This window comes from Manis javanica, chromosome 14 (assembly GCF_040802235.1).
Source record: "Manis javanica isolate MJ-LG chromosome 14, MJ_LKY, whole genome shotgun sequence".
In the NCBI taxonomy this organism is placed as follows: Eukaryota; Metazoa; Chordata; class Mammalia; order Pholidota; family Manidae; genus Manis; species Manis javanica.
The window spans coordinates 52,102,111-52,120,336 of NC_133169.1; the positions used below are offsets into that span (position 1 = coordinate 52,102,111).

The 18,226-nt window shown below is 35.0% G+C and overlaps 1 protein-coding gene across 18 annotated transcripts in view; it reads left to right on the plus strand.

Annotated features, from left to right (window-relative positions):
• RAPGEF6 (Rap guanine nucleotide exchange factor 6) overlaps positions 1 to 18,226 on the plus strand; it is a 235,842-nt gene that overhangs the window by 183,786 nt on the left and 33,830 nt on the right. For 14 of the 18 annotated variants that reach the window (XR_012125294.1, XR_012125293.1, XM_073222084.1 and 11 more), the window contains 6 exons: positions 1,142 to 1,382; positions 3,141 to 3,524; positions 6,505 to 6,716; positions 11,040 to 11,163; positions 13,301 to 13,324; positions 16,523 to 16,743. Coding sequence is in view for 16 of the 18 variants with exons in the window: in XM_073222084.1 (XP_073078185.1) it covers positions 1,142 to 1,382; positions 3,141 to 3,524; positions 6,505 to 6,716; positions 11,040 to 11,163; positions 13,301 to 13,324; positions 16,523 to 16,743 (1,206 nt within the window). In the remaining 2 variants the exon portion in view is untranslated. The remainder of the gene's footprint in view (positions 1 to 1,141; positions 1,383 to 3,140; positions 3,525 to 6,504; positions 6,717 to 11,039; positions 11,164 to 13,300; positions 13,325 to 16,522; positions 16,744 to 18,226) is intronic. The other 4 variants (XM_037023441.2, XM_073222078.1, XM_073222080.1 and 1 more) reach the window with 1 other exon arrangement.

Below are 18,226 nucleotides of genomic sequence, written 5' to 3' on the forward strand. Positions count from 1 at the left end.
CATGATGTCAGATCACTTCTAACTTACATCTAATTGTATTAAAAACTAGCCCACTGAATATTGTTCAGGAAGTTTTAATCACTACTGTATAATGAAATGAAATAAGGTAAAATAAGAGGGGAGTATAGTATTATTTACATGTGCATATCATGTAAACATCTTGAGTTGGAATTTATCTACTAACAGCAAAAATCACAAAGGTGACGACTGAGATTTAACCAAATGAATATTAAAAATTTTAAATATTAAGATAAATAGAATATAAAAACTAGGAAAAACATTTACAATCTACACTATGTAGTAGACTAAGTGGTGGTCTCTAGTGCAATTAAGTAGGGAAAATACATTAAAAAAATACCAAAAAATATTTTTAAAAAGGAAGAAATACTAATGGCTCATTAAAGCAGTGAATATCACCAGTAACCAAAGAAATGAAATTACAATAATGACATATATTTAGAAGAAAGAAAAACATGGGTCTTTGAAAGTGGAAAAAAAATTTAATGAACACTTTTGTTAAAAGAGTGTGACTAATTGCTCTCCTTACACTCTTGTATTATAATCCTGGAAAACAGTTTGGCAGCATATCTCAAAACCTTAAAAATACACATGCCCTCTAACTCAGCATTTCTTTTTCTTTGGATTTTCTAGAGGAAATAATCAGATTGTCTGCAAAGATTTATTTAGTTGGCAATGGAAGGCAGGTGGACTTATGATGTTATTTATAATAGAAAATGATACATAACATAAATATCTGTCATTAAGGGTTTGGGCAATTTAAAAATATAAAATACACATTATGGAGTTCTGTCCTTCCATTAAAAATTGTTTTGTAGAACATTTAATGGCATCAAAATGTTTATAATACATGAAAAAAATTGTGGCTTTAAAGTGTATATACAGTATGACTAATTTTCATCTGTTCTGTGTGTTTTCCTGTGAACACGTGTTAATATTTGGTCACTTGAAAAAATAGATATATTTATTTGTCAATAAATTCAACAGTAATTCCTCTTAGCATTCTAAAATAGAAGCATATATCTCACTGTGTAGAGGGATCCTTGTGTTCCAAACTACTTTTTTGAAGAATTTAAAAGTAATTTTCTTGAAAATAACAAGGCACATTTTTGTATTTATATAGATATACCTGATCAAGTTATAAGAGTTTTCAAAGCAGATCAACAAAGTTGCTATATTATCATCAGTAAAGACACTACAGCTAAAGAAGTTGTTTGTCATGCTGTTCACGAGTTTGGTTTGACTGGTGCATCGGACACCTATTCTCTCTGTGAAGTTTCTGTTACTCCTGAGGGTGTCATAAAACAGAGAAGACTTCCGGATCAGTTTTCCAAATTGGCTGACAGAATCCAGCTTAATGGAAGGTGAATGTGCTTTTAGTGAATGGACTTATTTCTAGATGTGTTTTTGAAGGTTCCAAGTTAAAACAGATATTTTAAATAGAAACATCATGTTTTAGGGCCACTGAGTTCTCTCTAAAATTAAAGTAGGTTTTCTCTTTTTTGAGCTTTTCGTGTCTCTGTAAATGGAGTCTTGAGTGTTAGCACTTGTCAGGTGAGCTCCTCGGAAGTGGGAGGACAACAGGTGGGACAGCTCACTCGGGTGTGGTAGCCCTCCTGCTGATGTCAGGTCCACTGCTGGCCTCCAGTCCTGTTTTACAGAGGAGGAAACTAAATGTCATGTGCCTGTACATGTATCTGAGTGTGTATCTATGGATTCATAAATTTGTTTTTATTATGACCAAGATGTACTTTAAACAGAAGAAACCATAATTTTTGGAATTCCTTTTCTAAGTAGTTTTCCTTTTATGAATAAGCAAAAAATTATTAAAAATGTGCTCTGAAAATTATTTGATGACCTTGAAGATTGTTTCAGTAGTTCTTTATATTTACTCCAGTGATGTTCTGAGAATAATGTAATCTTTTTAGTGAGTCTATGTTCACATGTAGAATGAGGTCCTTGGGAACCTTAAGAGGACTGCTTGTCAGGGCTGCTGTTAAGAGATTGTATTAACTTGGCCTTGCCGTCCATAGATGACGGTTGGAAGCATAGACCCCAGAGCCAGAGGCCCAGATTCAAATCCCAAATAACTGATGTTGGGCAAGTTACTTAGTTTCTCTGTGCCTAAATTTCCCAGCAATAAATGGGGATGATTATAATAGACTCTGCCTCAGAGGAATGTTATAAGAATTAAGTGAATTAATAAACATAACACACTTTATAAATATTAGATATCATTTTTTTATCTATAGATTAATGAATCTCAGCACTATTATTTGTGGTATTCTCTGAGGCACGTGAACAGTATAAAGGCAAGAGAAGAAAAGATTTAGCTCCTTGACAGTAAAAAATAGATGGACACAAACTTCGGCTTAGGTCATGTTGTATGTTAGAAAAGAAGTAAAAGCTACATGTGATGCCGTGTGTTACACCTTTTCCCTAGAACAGCCATGTGCAAGATACTTCCCAACCGTGAAACCTGTCTCTTACCTTTTAAGTGCCATAGAATTATTGATCCAAAAAGAGGAAAGGAAAATAAGGATCTTCTCTGTGGTTGCTGATCAGTGCCATTTGCTGGAATGAGTTTTTGTATTTAACAAAGGAGAAATCATTAGTGGAAGAGTTTCCTCTCCTTTGTGGGTTTTATTCTTTGCTTCTCTTGGAAATTTAGAAATAAAGAAGGAATTGAATTGAACAACAGCTTCTGAATAGAGATGTAAACATGCTTGTTTCAGGTGTCTGTTCATGCTGTCCATGAACAGATATTCATATAGTACCTACTATGTGTCAGATAGACAAGTACAGCGCTTGTCAAGCTTTTCTTTTCAAGAATGTACACACAATTATTCACACATTCTGTGAGTAGTTTCATAAAATGATTAAGTTCACAGCATAATATTTTTACTCTTTAAAATAATTGATGTCAAATGGTGGGATCACAGGACAATTTAAAAAAATTTTTCTCATTTAAAATGTTAGTTTTCCATTTCATCTGTATGTGAATATGCCTCTAAAATTTTTGACAAAAAGTTATTGACAGTATAATGATATTTTGAAATAATAAAGAGGGAAAATGCTCTTATAAATGAAATCACTTATAAAAACAATTATTTTCCTTTTAGGTATTATTTAAAAAATAACATGGAAACAGAAACCTTATGTTCAGATGAAGATGCTCAAGAACTAGTTAAGGAAAGTCAACTCTCCATGCTGCAGCTCAGTACCATTGAGGTGGCCACTCAGCTGTCAATGAGAGACTTTGATTTGTTTCGTAATATTGAGCCTACTGAATATATTGATGACCTTTTTAAATTAGATTCCAAAACCGGGAATACTCACTTGAAAGAATTTGAGGACATTATTAATCAAGAGACATTCTGGGTTGCATCGGAGATTTTAACCGAATCAAATCAGCTGAAACGAATGAAGATTATTAAGCATTTTATTAAAATTGCACTTCATTGTCGAGAATGTAAAAACTTCAATTCCATGTTTGCAATAATAAGGTAAGTTTGTAAAAATATTTGTGTATGGTTTTGTGATACTAGATGTAAAACTGAGTTTTTTTTTAACTTGAATGACAATTTATTTGGCTTTAAAATTCTTACCTCATGTTATTTCTTGGGAGTCTCATAGACTGTGGCTCCACAGCTAGCATTTTATGCAGCACTCAAGTTTTTGAGAGTATTCTCCAGGTTCTTTCCCTGCCTCTGAAGAATTTTATCTTTATGTGAATGTTTCTTTTAGTTCTGTATTCGTTTCTCTTGAACAGTGGTGTCTGTTCAGTCTGTAGATGCAATTCCTTTTTTGTTTCTGGAAATTTTTCTCAAATTGTACCTTTGAATATTTTTTCAGTTCCAGTTTTGTTTCCTTCTTCAGGGATACCCATTATGCAGATTTTAGATCTCCTTTATCTTCCATATCCACTGTTTTCTTTGTCTTCCATATCCACTGTTTTCTCTCTAATCCTTTTCACTTCTGTCCATTTCCATTGGTTGCTTCTGTTAATCCTTTCCTCCATGTCACTTGCACAAGATTTTAACAGTATCTTTTTTTCTTTATATAGGTTTCCAATGTGGCCTTCATTTCTGTGTTGGTTTTATTTTTTCTTTCATTTCTTTTGTGAGCTTTACTAGTTTTTTGTTTTTTGTTTTTTTAACCAATTTTTGTTACCATATTTTCCCCAAGCTCTTGACTTACATCACTACATGAACTTCTTTATATGCTTTATAATCATTTAAGTTATGGCTAGGTCGTTGGCTAGTCCTAGTTTTTATTTGATTGTTGGCATCATTTTTGTTTTATATTCTTTGTTTTTCCCTGTAGCAGCTTGTTATAATCCATTGTTCATTCTTTCTTTTTGGGTGACATGAGTTTTCCTGTACCAAGTATTTGCAGGAGGTTCATGTTGAAGAGGAGCCAGGGCCATATTACAGGCTAACAGGAATTGGGCTTGTCTGTGAAGTATTTTTACCTTTACTTACTTCCAGCAAGTGGAGATTTTCAGCTTAAAGGGTACTTCAGAAGAGTTTCTCCTTTCTGTCCTGTGTCACTGTTAACTTGCTTCCCACCACAGTGTTATATCACTGTGTGTATTGTTTTAGTCTTACTTCCTCTAGTACTCTCTGGTAAAGAGTCTAGCCCCTGCCTAATTCTCTCACCCTGTGAACACTGTCATGTTCCAAGTTGGGGATGGCTGGTTTTGCATTCAGGGTGAGTTACCTGTTTTGGAGGACTGTGCTTTACCAGCTCTCATTGAGATCTTCATCTCTGGGCATCCTTTTTCAGCATTTCTCATACCCCTGTTTGACCTTGACTACCTTTTGGCAGCCTTTTTCATCTGTTTAGGAGTTACAGGTATCTCTTAGTTTCAGTGGAGATGAAATGTACATTTGTGTTATTTGTCATTATAGATGTTTGGCTTAATTTCTGAGAAGCATAGGGAATAAAGATATCTTAACTCCTCACCTTAAAATCAAAAGTCAAGAGAACTTTTTAAATAAAAGTGTGGGTAAAAGTCAGGTGGCTGATATGGAAAAATAAGATGTTCCTCAAAAAAATTACAAACAAATACCATGTGATCCAGCAGTCCCACTTCTAGGTGTTTACCCAAGGAAAACAAACACTAATTCAAAAAGATACATACCCCCTCTATGTTCATTGCAGCAGTTGTTTACATTAACCAGGATATGGAAGCAACCTAAGTGCCCATCAGTAGATAAGTGGATAATGGAGATGTGGCACATACACACAATGGTATGTTGCTCCATAAAAAGGAAAGAAATCTTGCCATTTGCAACAGCGTGGATGAACCTAGAGGATATTATCCAAAGTGAAATAAGTACGACATAGAAAGACAAATACCATATGATTTCACTTGCATGTGGAATCTAAAAAACAAAACAAAACAAAACAGAAGCAGACGTAGAAATACAGAGAACAAACTGTTGGTTGCCAGAGGGATCACAGGCAGAATAGGTGAAGAGGTTAAAGAGGTACAAACATCCAGTGATAAAATCAATCATGGGCATGTAAAACACAGCATAGGGAACATAGTTGATGATATTGTAATGTCTTTGTATGGTGACAGATGGTAACTACATTTACTGTAGTGAGCATTTTATAATGTGTATAGATGTCAGATGACTATGTTGTACACCTGAAACTAACGTAATATTGTCTGTCAACTAAACTTCAATTAGAAAAAAAATCAGAATTTAATTCTTCAACTAAAAGAAAAAAATGAGGGATTAAGTAGCATGAAATGGAGCCATTATATGTGCACTGTTCATTTGGCAGCCTACCTATGGAATGGTAGTTAGCAGTAAAGGGATAGATAGGAGTGCAGCCTAGTGGGCATGAATTATTTTCAGCTTAGGTTTATGTGAGCTTAAATCCAGTAGGAAAAAGACACTGAATATATGGAGGCCTCGGGGACAGGATTAGAATCTACAGACATGGAAGTATTGGAATCTGGGATATGAGCAGCAACATCTCAGAGAAAGAAGCTGCCTCAGCCCCAGAACTTGCATCAATTATTATATGACAGTTGTGTTAGCATTATTTAAACTACTTTCAAATAGATAATATTTCCATAATTACTCCTAAGTAAAGCAAGCAAAAACATTGTGATACATTAAGGTTTTTTCAAGTTAAATGTCTATTTTACAGAATTAATATATTTGTCACTTATATGTCAACTATAAAACAAGAACTGTAGGCAAGTAATACAGCTCCTCTGAAAGAAGTTTTCCTTATTTTAAGATCAAGGAGTCCCGTTTATTTATTTATTTATTTGCTTGCTTACTTTTTTACCTACTTGCTTTTTATTTATTTATTTCCTGGCTCTCCTCTTAATTTCAACACATTGAAATATGTACCTGCTTGTTTTGGCTTTATTAGAGAAACTTAATGTTTACACTTAAATGACTAGTTCTCTCTCTTCCCCAAGTCCCTTTTTCATGTTTTTATTCTCATCTTTGGCAGTGGCTTGAACCTGGCATCTGTAGCACGACTCAGAGGTACCTGGGAAAAGTTACCAAGCAAGTATGAGAAACACCTCCAAGATCTGCAAGACCTTTTTGATCCATCTAGAAACATGGCCAAGTATAGAAATATTCTTAGTAGTCAAAGCATGCAGCCTCCAATTATTCCACTCTTCCCTGTTGTCAAGAAAGATATGACATTTCTACATGAAGGTATTTCAAAGTTATTTGAAAATTACCTAGTTTAGCTTTTGCCAATTCTACAGAATTATGATTTATTATGCTTAATTTCCAGCCTAGGGATTATATGTCACTAAAGCCTTACCTAGTTAAATGCTGCAAATTTAGGGAATCCAAAATGCACATTATTGACATTAACAAATTTAAGTGTTTACCCTCTGCACTCAAACGTAAACTTGACTTATTCCAAGACCATACTGTTTGATCATATTTGTTGTTTTGTATAGTAGTACTTTTCCTTCCAACTTTTTTTATGGAACTACTCAACACATACAGAAAAGTGCCCCAAACAAGTGGATGATGACAAAGCAAACTCCCATGTAACCAACATTCAGGTCAAAACTAAAACATTGCCTGCCTCCCTTAAGCCCCACTCATGCCCCTTCCCATTTACCACTCTTATTCTCTTCCCCAAAGGTAAAAAAACTGTCCTGACTTATACTGTGGTTTGTTTTTAGCTGTCCTTGAGCTTTTTATAAATGGAATCAAAAGTATGTTTATTTTCTTATGTTTTAGTTTGATCTGATTTGGTTTGTGGCTTATTTTGGTCAACATCAGATTTGTGAGATTCTTCCCTGGTTTTGAGGGTAGCTTACTTCATTATAGTATTCCATGACATGACTGCAGTACAGTGGAGTTATACACTGTTGATAAGCAACTAATAGTTTCCACTGTTTACCTGTATGAGTGGTGCTGCTGTGAATATTGCATAGATCTTACTGCACATGCATTTTTGTTCAAAATAATTCAGGGTGGAATCTGAGGGTCCTGATACTTGTATAATCAGCTTTAGAGAATGGTTTGGCATTATCTGCTAAGGTGGAACATTGACGTTGTTATTAGAGTTCTCATTGTTTCTTGTCCTAACCAACACCTGGTAAATTCATTTATTTCTACTCATTCCAATAATGGTGTGGTTTAATTTGCATTTCCTAGACTACTAATGAATAGTAGTCTAGGACTTGAACACGCCTTTCTACATTTGTCTCTTTTGTCAGTTACTAGTTTGGGTTTCATGCCTGTTTTTTATGAGGTTGTCTTATATGTGTGTTATGTTTTTAAGAATTTTTTATAAACCATGGGTATAGTACAACTTGCCTTTTGACTCTTCTGAGGTTATCTTTTGATGAACAAACAGTGTTTGTAGTTTTAAAAGCCTAATGTATTGCTCTTCACCATATGTTTTATCTGCAGTTTCCCTGAGTTGGTTTTTGTGTATGGTATTTGTCCTACTCCATCATCTTGCTAACTATACACTGTTTTACTATTTTTCTACTTTTGAACACTGAACACTATAATATTTATACTTACTGATAGGTTAATTAGTTTACTATTCATTAGCACTGTGTGTCAGGCAATGCAAGGTACTTGGACAATTTAAATTTTACTGACCTCCTGATTTACATGCACTAGTTGCTGTGCCTTTAAATCCCACATATTTTCTACATGTAAAGTCAGTGTTAATTTAGCTTTACTTTTTTGATGATATTACTGTATTTTATTCTTCCTGTATTTCAAACCTTCCCTGTGGTTATATTTTTTTCCCTATAGAGTATTGTTTATTTCCTTAAGTGCAAGTCTGCTGGTGATAAACTCTTAGTTTTTATTTATCTGAAAATGTCTTCATATTCTTAAGGCAAAATTTTAGTTGGCAGTTACCTTCTTTGAACATTCTGAAATAACATTCTGTTGTCTCCTGGCTTCCACTGTTAATGTTGAGAAGTCAGTTGTCAGTCTTATTTTACTGCTCCTTTGATTATGTTCTGCCCCTTTTCCAATAGCTTCTTTATAATTTTATCTTCTTTTTATCTCTGTTTTCCCCTAGTTTTGCTATGATGTGGCTAGGTGTGGCATTTCAGTTTTTGTTTTAATGATTTATTTATAGGACATCTTGAAACCTGTGGTTTGATATTTTTTATCAATTTTGGAAAACCGTATCTTCAGTTTTTTTATGTCCTCTTCCAGCCTCTCCTGTAGGGATTTTTATTTCACCCCCATTAGACTTGATCACTGCCCCTGCTGTCTCATATTACACTCTTCTGTATTTTTTATATTTTTGTCTCCCCATGCCTCATTCTGGACATCTTCTTCCAACCCCTTTGTCCAGTTTATTAATTTTCTCTTCAGTCATGTCTAATTTGTTGCTAAATTTATCATTCAGTCCGTAATTCCAATTACTGTGTTGTTTTACAATATGCATTTTTTTATGTCTTCATGTTCTCTGCCAAAGTCTTTGTTGTTTATATTTTTGCACACACTCAGCATATTTATTTTAAAGTCTGTCTTTATTACTCCATAATCTGAATCCTTTGTGGATCACTTTCTCTTGTCTTTTTTTTCCTCTTATATTTTAGTCACATTATCTTTTCTGTTGATGGCTCTGATTATTTTTGAGCAAATGGATGTTGTGTATTAAAAGTTACAGAAATATCTGAGGTTTCAAATGATGTTCATTCCTCCAAAGAGAATTAAAGCTTGCTTTTGCCAGGTTACTAGGTGTGCTAACAATCCAAAATCACTTTAATCTATTTTCACATTTTGTGATAATCAAATAGCATGACTTTTATCTCAGTCTACATTCAGTTCATCCTTAGTCCCAGGATATAGCCCTTCAAGATTCCAACCCAAAGCATTGGAGGCCTACCTGAATGTGCACTGTTTTCCTCTAACCGTAGAAGTCAGAGTAGCACCACTCAGCTTTTCAGCTCATTATCCCCCATTTCTGACATCGGCGTATGTCCCAAGGGGTTGGTTACTGGGAAGTGCTGACCTTCCCCGGGTCTTCACTCCTCTTACAGATCTTCACTGCCTTGGCAGCTTTTTGATGCTTTAACACATTAATTTTTTTATGCTTTCTATTTTTATCTAACTTTTCTAATTGTTCTCAGCAGGAGAGTTGTTCAACTTGCTTTTGCCAGGTTACTAGGTGTGCTAACAATCCAAAGTCACTCTCTTGCTGAGAACAATTAGAAAAGTTAGATAAAATAGAAATAAAAATCCCTACAGGAGAGGCTGGAAGAGGACAGATAAAAAAACTGAAGATAGAATTTTCCAAAACTGATAAAAAATATCTCCTGCTAAAAAAATTACATTGTTTTACTGCCCCCTCTTCATTATCACTCCTTTTTATATAAAAAGGCTTCAGATACATTTTTCTGACATGTTCCTTCAAAACATGTTCATATGACTTGAAAGTATTTTTGGTAATTGTTTTGTTTCCAACTCAATGTTGAGACATGTAGATGTGCTGTTTACTATGAGAAGGGAGACCAGCTGTTCCAGAACCACTTGGTTCTCAAATTTATCCATAGGGACTGGAGTTCCATGGAGGCTCCTGAGGCTACTGTGGAAGGTCAGTTGGGTAGCACTAACTGTTACAGGTGTGAAAAGAAACACTGCAGTAAGCAGATTGCCTTGTGGTTTAAACTGGGTAAGCCAACAACAGATGGACTAAGTCTGGTCTCATACCTACTTTCTTCAAAGAAAAGTAAACCATTTTTGGAAGTTGTGTGAATTTTCCTCAGAGTACTTAATTAACAGCAACAAAAATTACAGAATTTATGAACAAGCAAATTTATGTAAATGATTAAAGTCATGATTGTAAATTCAAATTCTTGGAAAGGGAAGGTGAAAGGCAAACTAGAAAGTGTCTACCCTTATGAGCCAGCCACCTCCTAAGTTTAATTAATTATTGCCACTTGGGAAAGCAGACATACTATTATTTAATCTCCCATCTGACCTCTCCCTTTTTCTCTTCAAGAGCAGGAATTCTTGTTTTCGTGGGAGATCTTCCACTTCTTGAATGTTGACAACTCATTTAACAATTTCTTAAAGTCTTATAAACCAGAGAAAACTTACTGGATTAATTAAGCCCAAAGGTCACTCTTGTGACTCCTGACTGGAACCTATGTTTTCAAATGTTGTACCTTGCCACCCGAAAAAACAAATACAGGTACCCGCCTAAGAGTGGGCTGAACATCTGGAGAGTAAATTTGAGGGAACTCACATTTTATAGTCAATAACATAATAAAATTGATTTTAGAAGGTAATGCAGTGTATTGCTTTCCAGTATTCATAATCATTACTCCCATAGAAATAGAATTCTCCACAGTAGCTAATTCCCTGGGAGCAAGGTTCAGCCTTCTAGGAGTTTTATCAATTCTTAAAAACAGAAGTGGCAGTATGGTAAAGAAGGTTCTGATTTGTGCCTCCTCCCCAAGAAAAATAACATGACCTCCGTTACTGTTACACAGATATTTTAATTTTGAAAATTTTAAAATTTCTTGTATTCCATAGGAAATGACTCCAAAGTAGATGGCTTGGTAAATTTTGAGAAGCTAAGAATGATTGCCAAGGAAATCCGTCAGGTTGTTCGAATGACTTCTGCTAACATGGACCCAGCTATGATGTTCCGACAGAGGTATGGCTTTGAAATGTGTAAAGGTGTTACAGAGTGGCGTCAAGAGTGATATAATAATATTTATCATTTATTGACCATCTGCCATTTGTTATGTGCTGTATGAAGTGCATAAGTCAGTCTTAAGTAGTAGTTTATCACAATAATCCTTAAAGGTAGGTGGTATTGCCCTTCGTGTTACATATGAAGAAATTGAAGCTCAGAGCAGTTAGGTGGTGTGCCTGGGATTACATCCTTCGCTGAGATTGAACCCTAGTTGTTCATTACCTCTTTGAGTACATGGGTAGTTCTGTATTGTTAACGTTACTTAAAATGTCAGCTAACTTGAATATAAGAAAATTGTGATCTTTAGGGAAGTCATCACAGGGACAAATGCTTTCAGCTGGTTTCTAACCTACAATGGAAGTATTAGTCTGTGTATGTCTTTATTTTTTTGAATATTTTTGAAGGCCTATTTATATTTAAGTCATACTTCATTCTTCTCAAATATATTCTTCTTAAGTCATAGTATTGCCGTTTATTTTGTAAGTAATTTCTTTAGAATTTAGAATATAATAAGTGTGTTTTCAGTCTGTTCCCTGTTACTTCTATAAGTTTCACATTAATAGACATTAGGGTTTTAATTTTTTATCTGATTTTCTTATGAGCCTATTGTGTAGAGCTTTAAAAATGAAGTATTGACAGAGGCAGACACAATTCCTGTGGCTGAAAAATTTAGAGATCAAACAGAATTAGTGTTTGATTGGTTTTTTGTTCTTGTTTTGTTTTCTTTTGTTTAAATCACTGTTCAGGAGTCTTTGTTTTTGTAAGCAGTGTCTGATGGTTGCTGTAGTTTAGAGATCCTCAGGGAGGAAGGGCGTGTCAGGCCTCTTCTTTCTTACTCGGCCTTCTTCTGCCCCTGGGAATCCCCACATGTCATGCGAGATGTCATCGCTGAACAGTGTGGGAGCAGAAATAGAACCAGAGACCAAAGCAAACCTGAAGGAGGGTTTGTTTGTTTCTTTGTTTTTTGAGTTTTTGTTTTTGTTGCATGTCCCTGTTTGATGGCACCACCACTCCCTGTGTCTTACATGGACCCTGATTCCTTACGACATAATGACTGGGTGATGCTTCCAGGCCAGTTAATAAATATACTAAGTACTGTACCAGCTAGGTTTCAGAAGTGAGCAAAGGAGGAAGAATAGAGGAGAAAATTAATAAACTTGGCTGTTTTTTTGGGAATGGCCTGGGCTAAATAGAATACAAGATAGGAGAAAATAAAACATTTATAATTACATTAGGTGAATTCAGTTGGATTTAAATCAGTTTCATTTTTCAGCCGTTACTGAAATATACCATCTTTTTCAGTAAGCAAGTAATTATCTATTTTGGTGGTATATGTTATCTACTATGGACAAAGTAACCCCTTTATTTTAACATTCAATTTGCTGACTGAAAAACAATCTTGGGCCTGGGGCTCGTGGTTAGGGGTGCAAGCTTGGGGGCACACTGAGGCCAGCCAGAGGGTGTGGGGAGCAAATATAAATAAATAAATAATAAACCCAGTCTTTATTCAGTCCAGTTATAGTATAAGGATATGCAGTTTTCATATGTTTTGATGATATTTCTTTACTCACATTTTGAGTTAGATTTACTCGTCATAATTTCTTGTAAATACATTTTCTCCACTTAAAATGACATTAAATAAATCTTCATGTTCCTTGTAATTTCATCCTATCACTTAAATGGGTGGCTAAAAAAATCCTTTTGAAATAAAATGTTCAAAAGTTCTATCCCTTAATTTAAGGTTTCCTGTCCTAAAAACTTTGAATTCAAAATTTATAAGTAACTGGTGTTGCTCAAGCTTCTTATTAACATAAGCCTTCAGATGAATTAGGTATTAAAAATATAATTGGTCTAAAAGCATATTTAAAAAAATATATTGTGGGTTGTTTTCTTCTTCAATACATATCATAACTCATTTTACCCCTCTGCATTCCATGAAAGTCATGTTATTGTTAAGCTACCATTTTTTTCCTAGTAAAATTTTTCTGTTCTGTTCTGTTCTGTCTCCATAGTTTCTCTGACTCTGAACTGTTGTCTTTTTTCTGTGCTTTCCTGTTCAAACACATGCTTCAATGTTTGTGGCTCTTGCTTACAGGAAGAAGAGGTGGCGAAGTCTGGGGTAAGTGTAGAGACGAATGCATTTGGAGTTGTGCAACTTGTAACATATACTGCATCCTTTTCATTAATGCACGCCCATAAAATAGCATGCGTTCTATTAACCCTGTCAGCCTACGTTCCTGACAAATGCCTTTTGCTAACAAGGTGAAAGTAGTGATAGAACTAGCCTTTTTTTCCCTTTACTTTTTCATTATTGATGTCCCATAAGTCCTGCCAAGATTTTAATTATTAGGGTCAGTTAAATGATTTTGATAGCAAACATTTATTGTGTGCTTGCTTTGTGCCATACACTGTTCTAAGCACTTTATATGAATTATTTAATTCTCCAATTACCTTACAAGACAAATACTGTTATTTCCATGGTAAAGGTGGGGAAGATAGAATTATCCAGATCTTACCACTAACTAGTGGTGGATCCAAACCTGAGTAGTCTTATTCCAGAATCCACACCATTTTCTTTTATTCAAGTGCCATGTTTTATAAAAATAAATATGTAAGTGTATAAAGGTGAAAGAGATTTGTTTATAAAGGTTTTCCATCAGTTTTCCAAAAAGACACAGCTCATATCCCATGAGTTACCAAATAATTAAAATATGTGATTATTTTAATTCCTCAGATCCACTAATACAGTGAGACAACATTGGTAAAATTTTATTTTAAATTCCTACCACCTTTAATAAAAGACTGCCTTATTTCACTCAAAACTGTAATAGAATCAAAAACTCTCACCTTTTGTTCAAGTAGGTTCAGATCTCTGCTTATACATAGCTAGATATCTAATTAGAATCATAGTGTGTAGCATCTTACAAATGCTGCAAGTAGTCTTTGCATTTTTAAATGAAGAATGAGATGGTTTTTGTAGTTGAAGGGATTGCATAAGCATTTAAGACTACAGTGAATGATGAAGTTAGATGAGTTTATTACATGTAAGAAAGATATTTTTTTGTGAGCCACTTTAACTTGAGTCTTGTCTTGTGGTCTCATTTTCTGTTGATGCGTGGTGAACTTGAATTTCCTTCTACTTTCTCCCTTCTCTGTTTGTTTCTCACGTGTTTTCTTCTGTATTATACATCCATGTCTTGGTCTTTTCTGGTTCTTTTCACCGAAAATAGAAATTGATTCCTGATATTACTATTATGACAAATACTTGGTCAACAGATCTTAGTGGGAATTGGGATGTTTAAGTATAACAGGTTAATTGTTTATTCAGCTTTAGGCTTACATTATATTATGCCTGCAGGCAATAGATGTTTCTGTTTTTACCTTGGAGCATTTTCTGTTTTGGATGTAGCTTAGTAGACATTATCATCTATCGTGGTGTTTTCATTTATTAGAATTTTGTATGTAGCCTAGATTTGTGGACACCTCTTTTTTTTTTTTTCAATCCAGTAAGATAAATTATTTGCATTAAGACTTTGCTCTTAAATGTTGGGACTTGATTTTACTGCATTCCTTTGAATGTAAGACATCATCAGTTGAACACACCATTATTTTATGTACTATTAAGAAAAATCACTGCAGTACCTTCTTACCACTGAGAACTTATTGCCTTATAGTTACTGAAAGAGCTCTAATATAAACGGGTATGTATTTTTATCACATAACACCCTTTTGCATTCATTAAAAGGAAAATATGAGCAAATTAAGTTGGCTTAAGTCTTTCTGAGTAAAACTTCATATTGAGAACATGAATCTTCTGAACCACTTGTAAGGCTATGAGTTTTTTTTGTTTTTTTCCACCCAGTATTACCTTTTAGTGCCATCAAGGGTTTTTGGTGATGCAACATTTCTTAAAAGAAGAAAAAACTGCTGGTGCTGGTCTCAGGCTGGCTTTTGTCACTTACCTTGGGAATGTTATTGAATTTACCAGGTTCACTGATTCATCAACAGTGTTGTTGATTCTTGTCAGCATCATTTGGTTCTTGGAAGAGTAATTCATAATGTAACTGGATTTTGTTACAAATCCTTCTTTGAGATTTGAAATTTCTGCATGTGTAAATAGGAACAGCTGAGTTACAGTTTCTGTCTGACCAATAGCAATTGAAAGTTGCCTTTGAATGTAAGGCACACTCTATTTCAGGGATCTTAAAATTGTGAAAGAAAAAAAATACCATAACACTTCCACAACTTCGTTTCACTTAATTTACAATGAAAATATTAAAATTTTAGTGTCTTCTTTAAACTAGGTATGTGAGCACTGAAGAACAAATTGTTCTACGGTTTAGTCTGTGTATTTAGAATACTGTTGTGTAAATACGAGGCTAACTGAGAAAACCCAAAAATACTTTCATTACTTTGGAAAGGTAACTGCCTTTAAAATAAAAATCATTTAAGAACCTTGTGTTTGCTAGCCTTGTTAGGACAAATAGTTAAGACTGTTTTCATTAGTTCTAGAAATAGTCTGTGTATAAGCACATTTGACCAAAAAAGTAGAGTTGGGTGAAGCTATAGCTTGTTTGAATTGTGGTTATTTCTACCCACCTTGTAGTTCCATCACATTCAGAGGCATTGTGGAAGAAAGGTCCCAGACCCTCAGTCCTAGAACCCTCATATTATCTAAACATTTTATATGTGAGTGGAAGATTGAGTAGCTTTCTGTTGTATTTCTGATCTCTCACTATACTGAATTGAGTATAAATGCTGTTACTTTTTTTATTGGTTGTTCTCTTTGAATTTTGGCCCAAATCTGGCCACTGATAAAATTGGTCACCATGCTCATAGGGAGCCCGTAGGCAGGAATGGGGATGGCAGTAGCATGTCCAAAGCAGCATAGACAAGCAGAGCTGCCCCAAAAACTCCCTTGCTGATGCATCCTGGCACCAAGATTTGGCTGAGGATGGGCCTGTCCTGACCCAGGCTCTTGCCGTGTCTTTAGTGTATGTAGATGGCCACCAGGGCAGACAAATGCTTTTACTTGTCACAGTTGTGCTATGGGTTTTAAAGACAAACACAGGTCTGATGGAATTTGTTGCTTAGGGGAAATTTGTTGCCTTTTTCTTTTGAATTCTGCCCTTTGCCATGTCTTAAAACTCAACATTACCATGAATGCCATGTTACTTTGCATTAATGCTCTTCATCTTTTAACTCATTTGCATCAGCATGCAATAGCATTAACAGAACAAAGTTCTTTTAATCTTCAGTCTGCTGCTCTTAAGTCTCCTCTTTACAGCTGCTTACTGTGATATGCCTCTTCTTACAGGTCATTGAGTCAAGGCAGCACAAACTCAAATGTGCTGGATGTTCAGGGTGGTGCTCACAAAAAAAGGGCTCGTCGCAGCTCTCTGCTTAATGCCAAGAAACTCTATGAGGATGCCCAAATGGCAAGGAAAGTGAAACAGTATCTTTCCAGTCTGGATGTAGAGGCGGATGAGGAGAAGTTTCAGATGATGTCATTGCAGTGGGAACCTGCATATGGTACCTGTGAGTACGAGTTTTCACTTACACTAGAGAGCACAGCTAAACAGAAATGTGTTTCTCTGGAGTTAAGCTGAAGTCCCAAGAAAGTTAAATTTCACTGAAAAAAGATTAGTGACATAATAACCCATGTCATGTGATCCTCTTAACCAGATACCGAATCTCATCCATTCCTGCTCATTACCCTGTGAATGAAATAAAGGGATAGTTTTAAAAATCATTATAAAGTTGTCTTGTAAAAACTGGAACGTTATAGAGGAGCCCTTCTGTCTGGGAACATTTTTACCTTCATCCCTAAATGAAGAGTGAAAATAAGTGTAAAACTTCAGGATAATATCATTTACCAACTAGAAAATACAAGAAATTTAATTAAACCACTTCTAGAGATAGTAAGTATACTAATAGGTGTCACTAAATAAGGTAAAACAAGAAAAACTAATACATAGAAAATATGATAGGCAAAAGAGAGCCTGTTCTCAATATTGATTTTTTTCAATTAACATTTCCCCTGCTCTCTGAAGGTAGAGCGTATCTGTGAAACTTTTTATAAGCCAAAATGTCATAAAGGAAAGAAGCAGTTACCATTAATTGATGTAAAAGTTTTTTTGGTGTTCCCAGATCCAAAAAATAACCTCTCATAGGCTTTTCTGATCTGCTCCCTTAGGACACATCTTGCTAGTGAGTTGGGTACACAAGATAAGATTGAAGAACAGATGCTCCCACAGTTCCCTTGTGGTGGCTTGACTCTCTGAGCGTGGTTCCTGGAGGAGGAGCTGGGCAGCACCACTCTCACCACTCGGGGTGTGCTCTGCCTTTACATGGCTTGCTGCAAAATAAATGCCAAATGATACTTTCCACCTTTGCCCTTAAAAGTGAAAATCCTTTTTGGATTCTTTAATTAGTGGAAGCAGGTATTAATGGAACAGGTTTTTCACAGAAGCAAAGTGGCATAGCTGAAGTTTCAGAAATGGGGGATGCCTATACAAACGAGAGAATGCGTGCATCTCTGGGTCAAGAAAATCATGGGTTGTAAAATAAGGAATCAAAGATAATGAAATATACTGTATTTGTTGTAACAACAAAGTGATCGTACTTATGTTGAATTATAAGTGAATGTTATTTTGTGTGTGTGTAAATGTTATGCAACAAAAATCCCAACAGGATGCATAGAACTTGATGAAATGTTGGCAAAATATAGGAGAGGGAAGGTGCTTATTTTCTGTGTTCCTAGTTGATAGGAAATGACAGTCATCATGGGTTGACCCTGAGGTTGATAAATGGCATAGTAATAGGAAAAGTATGTCAACAAAATGAAAATACAACCAAATATTGATGTAAAGTTTTGAAGTGACAGTGGATTTTAAAATACGAACAGTATCATGAACACTCAGAACCATAGGAAAACGAATGGAGTATGATTAAAAGAGCACCTACTGGTGGATGGAGATAGTCTAATTTACCTTTTGAGCAGGGTACTCTTCATCCTAGA